Genomic DNA, 14,078 nt, shown 5'->3' on the forward strand with positions numbered 1-14,078 from the left:
CCCCCGGGCAGCGGCCTGCTGCCGTCAAAACAGACAGGCATGGGGGAGCGCCCAGTTGTGCAACAGCCTGGCCGCCAGATGGGATGATAAATACCGCTTCAGGGCTGTCATCTGCTGATCTCCCCTGCTCCTCATTGCGCTCTCGTGGATGAAGAGCGTTGAGGTGCTGCTGGCTCTGGGATTTGGGAGCAGGGGGGCGGCAGGGAGAGGCTGCCTCCAGTACAGCCCCGGCTGCCTTTCTGCTCCCTGGGCACACCCATCCTGCTTCATATTTACTCATGGCTGTGAGCCGGTGTCCCTCACCTATAGACCTGAGCACCCACCCGCGGGTCCCCCTGCCAGCTGTTTAAAGGGCTAGCTACTGCTGCGGACGGCAACAGCCGTTGTCTCATCCAGGGTGGTCTCTACTTACGTTGGCAATGGTGGAGACGAAGAGCATGATGACAGTGGCGATGTGAACCACAAAGATACCAGCCAGTAGCACCAACATCTTGGGTCCCTTCTAGGTGGTGCCACCGATACAGAGAGCTCTGGAGGAGAACAAGAACAGAGGGAGGAGGTGAAGGGAAGAGCTGAATCAAAGAATAGCATTACTATGAGCTTTATCTACATGTGAGAAAACAGGTTGATCTTAAATCCATTCTGGAAGCATGTAGTCACAAAGAAACATCGCTAAAACATTTGTCAAAATCTGCAAGGGAGTTGCTCAAGAAGTTAAAGAAAGCCTGGAGATAAAGGAACCAGTTTGGGTGGAGATGTAAAGCAGCGGTAGTTAGCTTGGGGGCATTTTAAAAATAGCCTGAGTATATACACAGGTTGCTTAAATTGGTGTGTGGTTATGTAAAGTAAAAATTACATACTCCAGGCCTACACTCCAGGAAGAGGAGTTTTTGCCCACAGGATTCACAGAGGTCAGGAAAGATTTTTCTCTTCCTGTTCTCCTTTTCCCTCTCATGGCACAGCCTCCTCCAGCTGGTCTGGGACACGGACAGGTGGTGCGAAGCGGAGGACTGGGTGTTCCTGGGTGCATCAGGTGTTGAGCAGCGGTGGAGAGTGGACTGGGGGGCTACCCCTACTCAGTGGCCCACTCCATTATGTGAAGAGGAGAATAACCAGAACAGAAACGCCACTGAGGTGTTCTGGGGCAGAGGAAGATGCTTAGGTTTGCAATGAAAACTGCCTGTTTCCCTTTTAAAACTTGAGGCATGCAGTTCACTTTATTACTGCAATAAGATTCTCTTGTAATGAAAATTCCTCTTTGGATTGTTTTGCGTTTTTTTGCCTCTGTACCCTGCAATCTTTTTGTAAGATTCACTGTCATTGATAAACATGTGATTGGAAAGGGAGGGCAATGTGCTTTAGATAGCTCTCATGACACTGTTCATCAAGGCTGCTGACTTCTCCCCTGAAAACGCGAAATACAAAAAACAAATCTAAGCTGTGAGAGTGAGTGCAGACAATTCACACAAAGTGAGTAAGCATATTTCCCCTCCTTCCAGGCATTTATTAGTAATCATGCAGTATAGCCACAGAAATCAGGCAGATGAGTTTACTGGGTCCACCCTGTGGCCAGTGAAAGACTGCTTCCTAGGAAGTTTCACAGGGCTGTGTTGCTGTTTCTCTTGGTAGGGCTGGTACTGAAGTGGTACTGAAGAGCAGTATCAAGTACGTGATTAATGTTGTCTGTCAAGTTATTTTGGTCCAAGTGACTCAGGCAAGCTTTCATGCTGTCACCATTTATACAGGGTGTGGTAACATTGTCATGGAACAACACAATTATACTTTATGATGTCTTTCACGCAAACTGTAACAAAAGGCTTTGTAAAGTCCCATAAATGTGGGTTTTTTTACTCAATGACTCCACCTTCTCCACTCCTGTCTTTCCTTTCATTGTGGCCATGTGTGGGAATGTATTCCTGTAAAGTGCTGCAGCTATTCCTTGCACTGCTTTGGATACAGTTTCCCAAACCACAGCGGGCAGGCAGGCAGGCTTCTCCATCAGTGGCTCTTTGTCCAGTTCAGCATTAGCTGATGACCAGGAGGAATTACCAGCTCTGTTAGGTCACTCCTCCTACCCAAACGAGGCCACTCCTTAGAAGGACAGATTAGGTTTGGTGACTGGTCCTCTCCTCGGCATGAACTTGTCCACTGTGAGGTTTCCTTCACCTGGGAGGACTCTCTGGAGCTGTTTAGCCTTGGCTTGCTGAACATAGGCCGGGCTTGCTTGTCTGCTTTGGGGTCTCCTAGCAAACTCCTCATGCTGTAGGGCTTGATTTGCCTGGATGGCCTGGTCATTGTGCCCTCTCTTGTCATGGTACCTCCCTTAGTGATGATCTTGGAGAAAGTACAGCCTTCTTAGGAGTTCCTCTCTGACTGCAGTGACAGTCATTTATGAGTTCAGCATTGCTAAAATTCAAGTTCTCAATACTATATGCAGGCTACCACATGAACACACCTGACCTGAGCATTAAACCCCTTATTCCCATTGACTGCAAAAGGAACGAGGGTTTCAAAATGCTGAATGGCAACTGATACGGATATTGCCACTGTACCTTGAGCTGAAAAACTATTGCTGTTGCCATGACTAAGTTATGTATCTGCAGCAGGTGCCTTGAACAGAGCCTCTGAGTCAAATCTTCCTATCCCTTTGACTACTTGTCATCCTTATTTCTGATTACCTTGGTTCTTACACAAACTGTAACGAGTGCTCTTGCCACCATAGTGTATTGGTATGCATACACCAAATTGTGGCAAAATTGCCTGCTCTTACTGAACAGTGGCTAAACTTTCTTCTTTCTTAGATGGACGTATTTTTCCATGGCCTCTTTAAAAACAAATTCAGCAGGGTTTTTGCTGATTAGTTTTGAGGACCTTCAAAAAAGCCCTGTACTTGAAAGACTAAAAACCCACTTTCATGACACCCTAAAGGACTAGAACAGTCCTTTTAAATGCATCTTCTGTTTGCATTCAGAAATGAAAATGAGGGATAAATGTTACTTTTCAATGTAAAAAAACCCCCCACACTCAGAACTTTGACCAATACGCTAAGAAAATAACCAAATCCTTTATTTCCTTTGCTTTTTCTGCCCCGTTCTCACACTGCTTGAGAGCACTGTTAGTTCAGGTGCTTTCAGTGCATCTACTTCCTAAGAACGTCAGCATCTCTCCCTGAATACACACATTATCAAATGCAAACTCCCCCAGGGATATGTGCTCACAACTCATTTTTGAATCTTTGTGAGTTAAAGCACAAGCCTCTCTCTCTATTCATTTGCTTCCCCTTCCTTCATCTCTCACTGCCTTTTGAATAAAACACTAGAGAACAATCCCAAAGGAGCAGTGGGTGAACGAACGGCATTGAAATAGAGTCATCTCTGTCTCTGACGGTACGGCATGGACTTTTCCTCCCATTAGGCAGAGAACCTGGCAGAGCATTGGTGACTGACAGGATACTCTTTCCATTTGTTAAGTGTGAGACATCTTTCTCCGCTACAGGGTGGGGTCACATTGCTGGAGCAATAGGACACAACTGCATGCAAATGCCTTTTCTTCCATTCCCCTACCTAAGCTGCAGCTGGATTTGGAGCTCCTCGGGCTCTTCTTGGGCTATGAGTCAGTTTTAGCCTTCCTAGAGCTGCCAGTTTTTTCCACTGACTCACCCCAAAGCTCTCAAAACCACAATTATTTAACCCTGCAAGTGTTCAGGACATTCTGTCAGTTTTAGGACTGCTTCTCAAGAACCAGTCAAGCAACAAGGTTGTGAATTCTGCATTGAGCCTCCTGGCGCATCTTCCAGAGGAGAGACCCCAGCTAAGCCAAGAAAAACAGAGCTGAGACATGAGAGTAGAATAACTACTGAGGTAGCACAGGCTGGTGGGGAAGGACTGACAGTCATGCACCTGCTGAACAGCCTGCGTGAGTCAAGAGAAGATCTGGCACTGATGACAGCAGACTGAGTTTCCTTTTCCTGGGATGATGGATGAGAAGAAATAACAAGCCACACCAACAGTAACCATGAATAACAATCACCATAGCAGCCTTCAGCACAAAAAAGCCTACAGATAAGCATGACAGACTCTTATGTGTGTAGAGACTGTTTCTCTGATCATGCAGGAGTACACATACTGGGGAACACCACATAGCTCTGCTGCACCCTAGTTCAAGTTCAAGCAGGTAAGCACTATCCATTAAAAACTAAGACAAAGTCTTCTCGTGCAGGCAAAGTGTAGCCACTCATGTCGCCCCTCTGTCTACTTAAGTGTTTTGGATCCTTCTATCTGGAGGGCAATCCAGAGAAGTGAGTCCTTGCCCTTGGTTTGCTGCTTAAGAAAGCATCAGGATGGAATGCAAAGTGCCACTTGGAGATATGACAAAGGCCAACGGTATAGTTCCTCAGATATAGGGAGTGGGTTACTCAAGAGGGTAAGCCAGATTAGGCAGTGGTCCTTTGCTTCTGGCAGAAAGTGCACGGCAGTGAAAGCATTAGAGGGGAAGTGTACAGGATGTTTCTGCAGGAATGACTGGGTTGTTTGGGGTGAAAAATCAGAGCACCCTCAACTAAATCTGAAATATTTCAGATCTGAAGTGTTCCTAAGGGATGTAGCTCATCTGACTTCCATTCCGATTCTCCTCTCTGAACTGAGGTTCCTGCTTGGGACTGCATCTCCCAGGGTGAGTTGGTGAGGCATACTGTGAGAGATGCTGGCTGAGGGGAGAACTCAGCCAATAGCTTATAGCAGCCTATAGTGTCTGGGGAGCAGAGGACATCTAAACCACACTGCCTGTGAGCACCGTAGTGACCTCTGACTCCTCTAAAACTCAGTTTTTCAGCTGAAGGCCCTTGGGTTTGATACATTCAATTTCTCAACAAGGGAAAGATGGCATTTCAGGGAAAAAGCAAATACTTTTGGCCAGAATGTCAACAAAAATCTCCATAGATTGAAAGCAACTGAGAAGAAAGAAATTCTGCCTTCCCCAGCTGCCACCACAGAATATAAGGAGAGCGGTAGTAAGTCAGACCAGTGGTCTGTCTCACCCAGTATGCTGTCTCTGATGGTGGCAGTAGGAGGTCCAATATTTAGAGAAAGCACGTAAACCTGGCCATTGTCTGAGGTGGCACAGAGTCACACCACGAATACTGGTGGTTTGAATCAGGGCCAAGGCCACTTGGAAAGGAAGGGAAAAATTGGAGAGGACAGGACAGAAAATAAAAACTATTTGGTATTGTTTGAGACAGCCACAAACTGCCACCTCTGTCACTGGTGCATTCCTCAGTGCAAAGCCAACCTATAAATAGCAATGCTGCCATGATGCTACCAGTAAGGGAAACCTCAGGGTGGGATAAAACCTTCTGCAGAATTTGTGTATCTGCCTTTTGACTGAGCTGAGGCCCTGACTGCATCTTAGCCCTGCTACAACTGCATGCCTTGTCACTGTGTGCTATATGAGCATGAGTCCTCATCGTGCCCGGGGTCATTTGGCAGGATGCAAAGATGTGAAGATCTCTGTGATTTTCTGGTGGCGTGGTGACTTTGGACCCATCAGATTGTTACTAGAAAGCTCATGACAACTTGAAACAACCACAGGGAAGGATCTTTTTGCTTTCACCCTTTGCTCTGTTTCTTGCTTCAGATCCAGCTGAATCCAGACTCCTTGCTGACTCCAGACTTTTATAAACCACTGTATGCCAGCACTGCTGTTGACAACCTGGTTTTGACAGACTGGCCTGACTCAATTTACAAGTCAGATGCTTTTTATGGTCATGTGGATGAGTAGGCTGGTGCCTCTGGAAAGAAATTTCGCATGTGTGGGAAAAGGGTTGGGCAGGAGGTGTGCGTGGGCAGGAGGTGGGGTGCAGCAAGGCTGTAAAAGTAGCAGACGAATGTCAACCAAAAGGAAAGTGTAGAGCAGCCTGAGGGGCTACAATTGAAAATAAGCTTAAGTAAATGGAAGATTTTCTCTGGTTCTTGGGAAGCATTTCCTGGTGGTATGGTCTCCAAGGGATCAGGGGGAATTGCCTTCCCAGGGGAGTGGTAAAGCCCCAGCACGTGAATCATTTCTTGTGGGACCAAAGTCCTCAAGAATCCACCCTTGGTAATGAACCCCCACTCACTGAGAGATGCAAGGGGGAGTCACAAAAGATGACACACAAGGGTTTTCAAGCTTTCATGCTCGTGATTCATATGAGAGTGGCGAAATATCAGAGCTCCTAGAGCAGACAGTAAGAAATTGGCATTTTCTCCAGAAGAAACCACCCTCGAGCACTCAGCCATGTGAGCACTCAACATCAACAGAAACTCCAAAGCTCGCTTGGTAGTAGGAAGGGGAAGAGACAGCTGCCTGGGGCCTGGCAGGCAGCCAGCAGCCGCTGCTGGAGGAAAACACTGTAGTTCCTCACACCAGACACGCCAAGGAAGGGCTGGGACTGATGGGCAGCGAGTGAGAGGGAGGGGTGGGGAAGGGGGCCTCAGAGCTAATGGAAGCACAGAAGTGTTCCTCTGCACCTTTGGAGGTGTGATGGGGAGCACCCTCACCCCTTAGCGTGTTGGATGGTCCCTGGGTGGGTTAATTAGACACGGGAGTTGCTGGGACTTGCAGGGGTTCAGACAAGATGCCGAGATATGCGAGAAATGTTTATGGGAGGACTGACGGTCTGGGCAATTACGTGGTGTGTGTAGGGGTGTGCATTTGCAGCTTTGCATGGCTCCCTCTATGAATGGGAGTGTGCATCTGTGGTTTCCCTGTGAGCAGAGCTGAACCATGTGTGTGAGTCTGTCTGTCTGTGTGCGTGCTCATGCATGGCTTCCTTATGGGTGCGTGTATCTATCTTTGCGACTTTGACACTGACAGTGCCCACGTGGGAGAAACCATCTGACAACTCTGACAGGAAAGTTCAGGTTACAGTGTGGTATAAGCAAAACTGCACAGATCATTTCTGGTGGGACTCCCTGCTTTTCCTCCTTGCAACAGCCTTTAGATAGAGGTGGAAGGTCTGTGGAGCCCACATCAGCTGTGCTTTTGACTGCATTTTTAAATTAAAACTGCAGTTTTCTGATTTACATAGACAGTTTCGTAAAGATCTTCCCTTTTTTTTTCAAGGGAGGGTAACTCTGAAAAGGAAGTGGCTCCTTATCAGATAGCATCCCTCTCTCTCAAGACTGCAAAACCTCTGAGCATGCCAATACAGCCTATGAGACACTGAGGTCAATGAGACTTAGGCATCTAAAGAGTCTGAGCTTTTGGCTCAGTCTGCCTCCAGGGTGTCCTTGTTCCTGCAAGCCAGCTTCGAAAAGACTGTGCAGGATTAAATTGCAAAATTGTGTGATAGCCCTCAGCATAAGAAAGACACAGACCTGTTGGAGCGGGTCCGGAGGAGGGTCACAAAAACGATCAGGGGGATGGAACACCTCTGCTATGGAGAAAGGCTGAGAGAGTTGGGGTTGTTCAGCCTAGAGAAGAGAAGGCTTCAGGGAGACCTTATTGCAGCCTATCAGTACTTAAAGGGGGCTTATAAAAAGGATGGCGGCAAACTTTTCAGCAGGGCCTGTTGCGACGGGACAGGGGGGAATGGCTTTAAACTAAAGGGGGGTAGATTTAGACTAGATATAAGGAAGAAATGTTTTACGCTGAGGGTGGTGAAACACTGGCACATGTTGCCCAGAGAGGTGGTGGATGCCCCATCCCTGGAAACATTCAAGGTCAGGTTGGACGGGGCTGTGAGCAACCTGATCTAGTTGAAGATGTCCCTGCTCATTGCAGGAGGGTTGGGCTAGATGACCTTTAAAGGTCCCTTCCAACCCAAACTATTCTATGATTCTATGATTCTTTCAATCCACGGTGCACGAGTGATGGACTGGGGGAAGCAGGAGCGTGAGTATAAAGCAGAAGCAAGAGGGTGCTGTGCAGCCTGGAGTTCGTCGGTGTTCTGTGCAGCGTGGGGTAAAAAGCCCCATCTGGCTTCAAGAGGGCTTCTTACACCTGTGATTAGTATGGGCTGGCAGAACCAGTATAAGGGTCATTCTAGCTCATGTTACATGTGGAAATGGCTTTCCACAAGGCATCAGGAACTCCCCTTGTCAGGGCACACCATGCTGGCCTGGCTGCAGCCACTGGCGGCCAGCTAGCAGGCAGGTTGGCTCAGCTGCCTGAGCTGGCATGACCAGCAGCTGTGCCAGTCTCAGAGCCCAGCTTTCCTTCAGCAGTGGTCCGTGTTCCTGGAGCTGGTCTTCAGCAACCCCCTGACCAGCCTGCTCCCAGCTCTGAGCATTTTGCAGCTCTCCCCTCTTGCTCCCATGGCTCTCATTGTCCTTTCCAGAGGCTTGCTGGGGCCCTAAGGGAGATGTCTCTCAGGAATAAGAATGTGGATGCTGGACCCAGTCGTGGCAGCTGCTTTCACAACTCCGCTCCTTGAGCAGACTCTGCCCTGTGAGGGCAAAAGGGCAGCAAAGGCCCTCACCACAGATTTCCTCTAATCCAAACGTATTGCCAGGTGGCCCCACATAGCAAGAGCTAAGCCTTTGGCATGAGTCACTGCTCACCTGCTGTCAGCCACTCCAATGCTCATAGTTCATTGCATTTCTCCGCATGGCTGGGGATGACCTAGCCTAGGACCTGTCCTTGGGCTCTCGTCATGGGTGTCTCCCCATGCCTGCAGTACAGACTGGTTTTCATAGGGGAAAGGGGATAGATCTTAATTATGAGCTTGGCGAACCAGTCACTCCCTTGGGGAACGTGGGTTCTGGAGCTGAGTTGTCCTAACCCACCCTTCCCTACCATGGCAAGGCATGGGCTACGTTCGGTCTTACTCAGAGAGCAGCTTCCATGTACTCTCTGCCCTGCTGCAAACAGTTCAGGAGGAGGAGGGTGCATGGAGCTGCAAATTTGGCCAGGGTACTTTCCAAAACTCTCCCAGCGGGGTTTGAAGAAATCATGCTCCAGATTGCAGCCCCGAGATGTGCTGCTTTGCTGCCCTCCCTGCAGTGTAACAGCAGAAAGCAGTTTAAGAAAGGAGGCACTCTAAATTTCCCCTTGGGCAGTTGTTACAGGGAACTGCTGCTGGACCCTGTGTCATACTGTGGGATGACTGAGTGTGGACCGGCTCTGACAGAGGATCTGTATAGTCACATTTGAGCTGGTGCTTCAGCACGTTTGTTCAGGGCCAGTATTACAGCACTGTGGCTACCAGTTAGTTATCAGTCCTGGCAGGGGCTGATAAGAGCAGGGCCATGGAGAAGAGCCTCCTTTTCTGTGCACGCTGCTTTGCCTCAGCCGAAAAGACCCATGAAGTATTAAGCATCCATCTTCAGATGTGGAGATAGGAAATCCCCTTCCTTACCCTCCCTTTTGGAGGTGTAAAAGAGCACCTCTGGGTCTCTTACTTCTCCCTGCCTTGAAGGAAGGGTAAAGAAATCTCATGTTTTAGTCCTTATTCGTTACTTATTTTACGGGAGAACAGGAGGAAGGAAAAAAATTAGGAGTGCCACGCCCTGCAGCCTGCCCCGTGTTGTGTTGGGTGACAGTGCTGTCACCTCCCTATTGAAGGGTACAGGCACAGGAGCCCATTGAGATCAAAGGGGTCTAGTAGTGCTATTTCTTGCCTTGTGGGGCACTTGAGTATCCGAGGGCAAATCCCAGCCCGGCATGAGGTGCCTCCCCCTTCACCATCGGGTGTAGCACTCAGTGGAGAGCACCCGTCCAGCAGCCAAAGGCAACTGGGGGGCTGAGCAAGTGGAAACATGCCGTGGAAGGGGTGTTGTGGCTGCTGCGTGGGGTTGACAGCGCCTGTGAAGCCCTGTGGGAGTAGGCAGGGCTAAGGAAGCAGGCTGTACCCCGCCACCCCACCCACTTTTGCTCTGAGGAAACTCAAGCAGGCGCAAGCTGAGTGCCATGTGCCAGCCTTGCAGCTGGGAGGGTGATGAATAGAGAGAAGGATTCGCGCTTGCAGCAAATCTCCCGTCTCATTATAAACAAGGCCCCGAGGTGGGTCTTTTACCAAAATACCCCCCGCTGGCTATTATCAGCAGATCTCCCAGAACTGTTTCAAAGTACAGTCTCTGCTCCACCCCAGGCCACCAAATAGTAATTCCTGCATGCGCTTGCATTGCTCGCACACTGCAAATTTCAAAGACCACCGGCTAGGCCAGCAGGGCCGGTTTTCCGAGCCCAAGGCTCTCTGTCCTCAGCAGGGTACTAGGGAGCACTAGCAACCCTGCAGCTCTGAGGCACCCACTCCAAAACTGGGTGTTTCTCCACAAGATCCCAAGTCCCTCCTCTATTAATGTGTCCTTGGGTGTGGCTCGACTCCATCTCTCTCAGATGTCTACCTCAGGATGGCACGTGCCTGGTGGAGACACCCAGCTCTCGCATGAGAGCAGCGTGGATGAATGGCTCGGTCTGTGTGCCACGTGTTTGAATGGTTAGTCATAGCTGGGGAGGGCTTCCACGGGAGCCTGCTGGAGGAACTCATTAGGTGGGTGTGCAGTGCTTTGCATGAAGGAGCTGCATTTCAGGGTGTGCTTCCAGGCACTGCGGTGTTAGTGATAGTAAGATACCTCAGTTTTGATACCTCAGCAGCTTCTCCTGTGCTGATCCTCAAGGGAGCAAATAGAAATAAGCTGCCTTTAAGCCCACAATCTCTCAGTGCACACAGTCCCCAGGTTTGGCAGCTATGTGAGGTGGACTGGGTGGAGGCATTCGGCTGACTTAAACCCCTGTTATCATAGGAACAATAGCTAATGGGCTCCAAGTTTTCACACTCTTCATGCCCAGCTCCCTCTTGTGTGTTTGCTCAGGAAAGAATCCTATTCCGTCCAGAAATGTCAAGTGGGCAGCTCCTGGGCAAAGCTGCTCTCAGAGGTGCCTTTAGGAATTCAAAGCTTTTGAGTGAAAGTTGCTCTGTGACCACAGCATTTTTTTTTTCCCCCAAACCGTTTTCATTGTTAATCGTGGTAAATGACAACTTCCGAAAACGCTTTCTACCCAGATTGATTGCTGACTGCCCTGGAAACACTTGCCGCCTCAGTCAGCTTCCCTGCCACTCAAACACATCTATTGCTCAGGCAGGAGGCACCCCTGCATGACCGAGCTGCAAGCAATAGGGCCAGAGGGGACCTCAAAAGTCACAAAATCGATTCTTCTGCCACAAGGTTAAGGTCAGCTCAGCTCTTGGCCATTCATATAGTAACTGTCCACAACACCAGCCTGAGCCCCAGCCATTCCGGGTGGGACTGGGCTAAATACTGTTTCAGTATCTTTCAGACCCATGAAACTGTGCAGGGGCGTGCTGGGTTCCTGCAACAGGAACCAAAGCCTAGTGCCAACAAACTGGCTTTGCTGCGCTCCCTTTCTCGGACCTCAAAAATAGTTCAGGGATTTGACCACAGGATACAAACCATAGCAGACAGGTGAAATGAGAGAACTGGTGAAGAAGGGGAGGGAGGGAGAGGGAGGATGCATGGAAAAAGGCAGGTGAATAGGGAAAATTGCCAGTCTCTGCAATCCTACACTTCCCATCAGCGCCTCCCACCACCACACCCCATCATGCAGCCCGCGGTGCTCTTAGGAATTCCACCCGCTCCCTCACTTCACCTCTCAGTGCTCCCCACTCCAGGATCTGCTGCTAAGGAAGGCGTAGCATGCATTTCTACCCATCGCGTGGCTTTGCTTAAGAACTGGGGCTTGGCTTCAGCCTCAGGAGCCGGGACCCCAACAGAAAAAGAGATCTCCTCTCCATTGTACCCCAAAGTCTGCACCTTTGGGGCCTCTCAGACTTCACTTGGAATGATTGTTGTTTTAAATTAAAGCTTGGCAAACTACCGATGGAGGGGAGAGACACACGCAGAAAAATGTGAGCGAGAGCCAGAAACGCTGAACCAGCAGCCCTAATTTCAAGCAGGTGTTTTCCCACGTTTGTAAACATTGCTACTCCAAGAGTGCGCAGCAGCTCCTATGCCGGGGCTGGCCCAGGTTGGGCACCCCGTGCCTGCTCCCTGGCTGCACATGCCCTGGAGATGAAAATAACATTACTGCTGCCAGCGCTCTATGGTTGCAACCAAGGCGCCTTGCAGTATCGCTTTGCCCCATAACGCAGCTGGATTTCAAAGCAAAAGCTGAAAGGTTAAGGTGCGTCCTGTAGCCAGCTTGTGTGCCAAGTTGAAAAGAAGTGGCGGAGCAGAGGAGAAAAGCAGGCTGGAGCTGCTGGGCGAGGGCAGCAGCCGCCAGTGAGCGAGGAAAGTTGCTGAGGATTTTCGAGAGCAGCTCTTACCGTGTGGGCTGGGGCTGGTCCTGGCACCTGTGGGAGCAGGAGCGTGCTGGGCTGCAGTGCTGATGTCCTGGAGTGCGGAGCTGTAGTGAAGGGGAGTGACCTGCTGGTGGTTTAAGTTTCCTCCGCTGGTGCAGGAGGGTGGTGTCTTTCCACTCTGTTTTAAAGGAGTTACTATGAATCAGTCTGCCTTTAAAGCGAGGGAGAAGTGGGGGGGGGATTAATGAGCTACGCCCTGCTGTGTTGGCAGGGAGTCAAGAGTCGCTGGGAGGAAACCAGCGATGCAAAGAAATCTGTTCAGGTCTGACTCAGTGTGCAGTACAGAGACTGCAGCCTGGAAAAATGATTGACGCTGATCCAGCTGAGTAATAGAGGCCCACAACAGCATCTGTTTATAAAACTGAACTTCTGGTGGTCATAAAAAAAAATGTATAGTTACAAATGTGGCAACGGGACTTCAACAATACAATCACCCAAACAAACAAACAGCCGGTTGGCAGGGGGCATCGTGAGGCTGGGTGAGTCACCGCATCCCCTCCCCATGCTGCACAGAGAGAAGTCGCTGAGCTTGGCGGCACGGGGGGATGCAAACGGGACCTATGGGGTTGACATGGACAAGACTTTTGGGAATATACCAAGGAGCAGAGATGCTTAAAATGCAGCTCTGGCCTGGTGGTGACTCTGGAGCAAGCTGGCCAGATGGTGGTGGTTTGCTTCCACAGAGAGAGAGCAGGCAAGGAAGATGAAATAAGGAGTTTGTGATTCACAGTTTTGTGAGGTCAGCATTTCTTGTCATCTTAAAGACCTCTAAAAATAGATCCTTTACATTTGCAGAGAATTGACTTGGTGTAGTTGTGTCAATGCTACAGGCAAGATTGAGTGGGGATGTGCTTGAGGTGTGGGTGAAGGGGGAAGAAGTTTGTCAGAAAGCATCTGGGTTAAAATGTGATCCATATTGGGATACAGTTGGTGATCTACTACTGCAAGGAATCAAGCCTGCCTTTGCAGAGGCCCAGAAAGAGATAAGCAGATAATGATAAAATAACTGTCAAAGGCCTTTCCCACTTTAATGAGGAGGACACTGGATTGCCTTTATTTGAAAGACAAAGCTGATGCTCTTTGAAGTCTACACAGATTAAAAGACCTTGCTATTTTTCTCTGGTGTTATTGACATGTGTCTGGTCTAATTTTAGACTATAACAACCTGCTTAAAAACAGAGCTATGGATAAAACAGCAGCAAAGATGACACATATGGTGGGCAAAGACATTGTGCCCAGACATTTCCATGTGAATAAGCCTGTGTTTGATACCTATGGGTTAGAACGTGCTTCGTGGTGATATACATGAATACGATATCCAGGGAAAGGAAAATGTATTTGCTTACCCTGCAGAAGGAGCTGGCATTTGCATTGAGCTGCACTGTCCATTTGCCCTTCCTTGTTCCCCCAGCAGAGTTTATTGGAGTGAGGGATGCTCAGCTCCACACAAAATACTGGAGTGCATGGTCCCAAAGCAGACTCTATGGACCAGAGTTCAGCTGTGGTGGAGCAACCTCTGCCCCAGACTTGTTCACAAGTGACTGCCCACCTGCCAGAGGGCAGCTGCCTGCACACTTACAGAATTGCTTATCTGAGACCCAGCAGCCAAAACACTTGCATCTAAAACACACTCACATGGGGCAACAATAGTGGAGCCCCCTAGAAGTTGGTTATGAAGTTACCCGTGACTGCCAAAGCATTATTTGTTCAGAGAGAGCAAACTCATTTTGTACAAATTGCTCTCTAGCCTGGGAGGCCGTGTCAGGCAATGGCCAACATC

General features: G+C 49.3%; 1 protein-coding gene across 1 annotated transcript in view; it reads right to left on the minus strand.

Moving 5' to 3' along the window:
• The window catches only part of EMP1 (epithelial membrane protein 1), a 15,561-nt gene extending 3,171 nt beyond the window's left edge, over positions 1 to 12,390 (minus strand). The window contains exons 1-2 of the mRNA XM_009290046.2: positions 12,263 to 12,390; positions 413 to 530 (exon numbers count right to left, since the gene is read on the minus strand). Of these exons, the coding sequence (XP_009288321.1) occupies positions 413 to 490 (78 nt within the window). The 5' untranslated portion in view covers positions 491 to 530; positions 12,263 to 12,390. The remainder of the gene's footprint in view (positions 1 to 412; positions 531 to 12,262) is intronic.
• Between the last annotated feature and the right edge of the window lie 1,688 nt (positions 12,391 to 14,078).

This window comes from Aptenodytes forsteri, unplaced genomic scaffold (assembly GCF_000699145.1).
Source record: "Aptenodytes forsteri isolate BGI_AS27 unplaced genomic scaffold, ASM69914v1 Scaffold284, whole genome shotgun sequence".
Lineage (NCBI taxonomy): Eukaryota > Metazoa > Chordata > Aves > Sphenisciformes > Spheniscidae > Aptenodytes > Aptenodytes forsteri.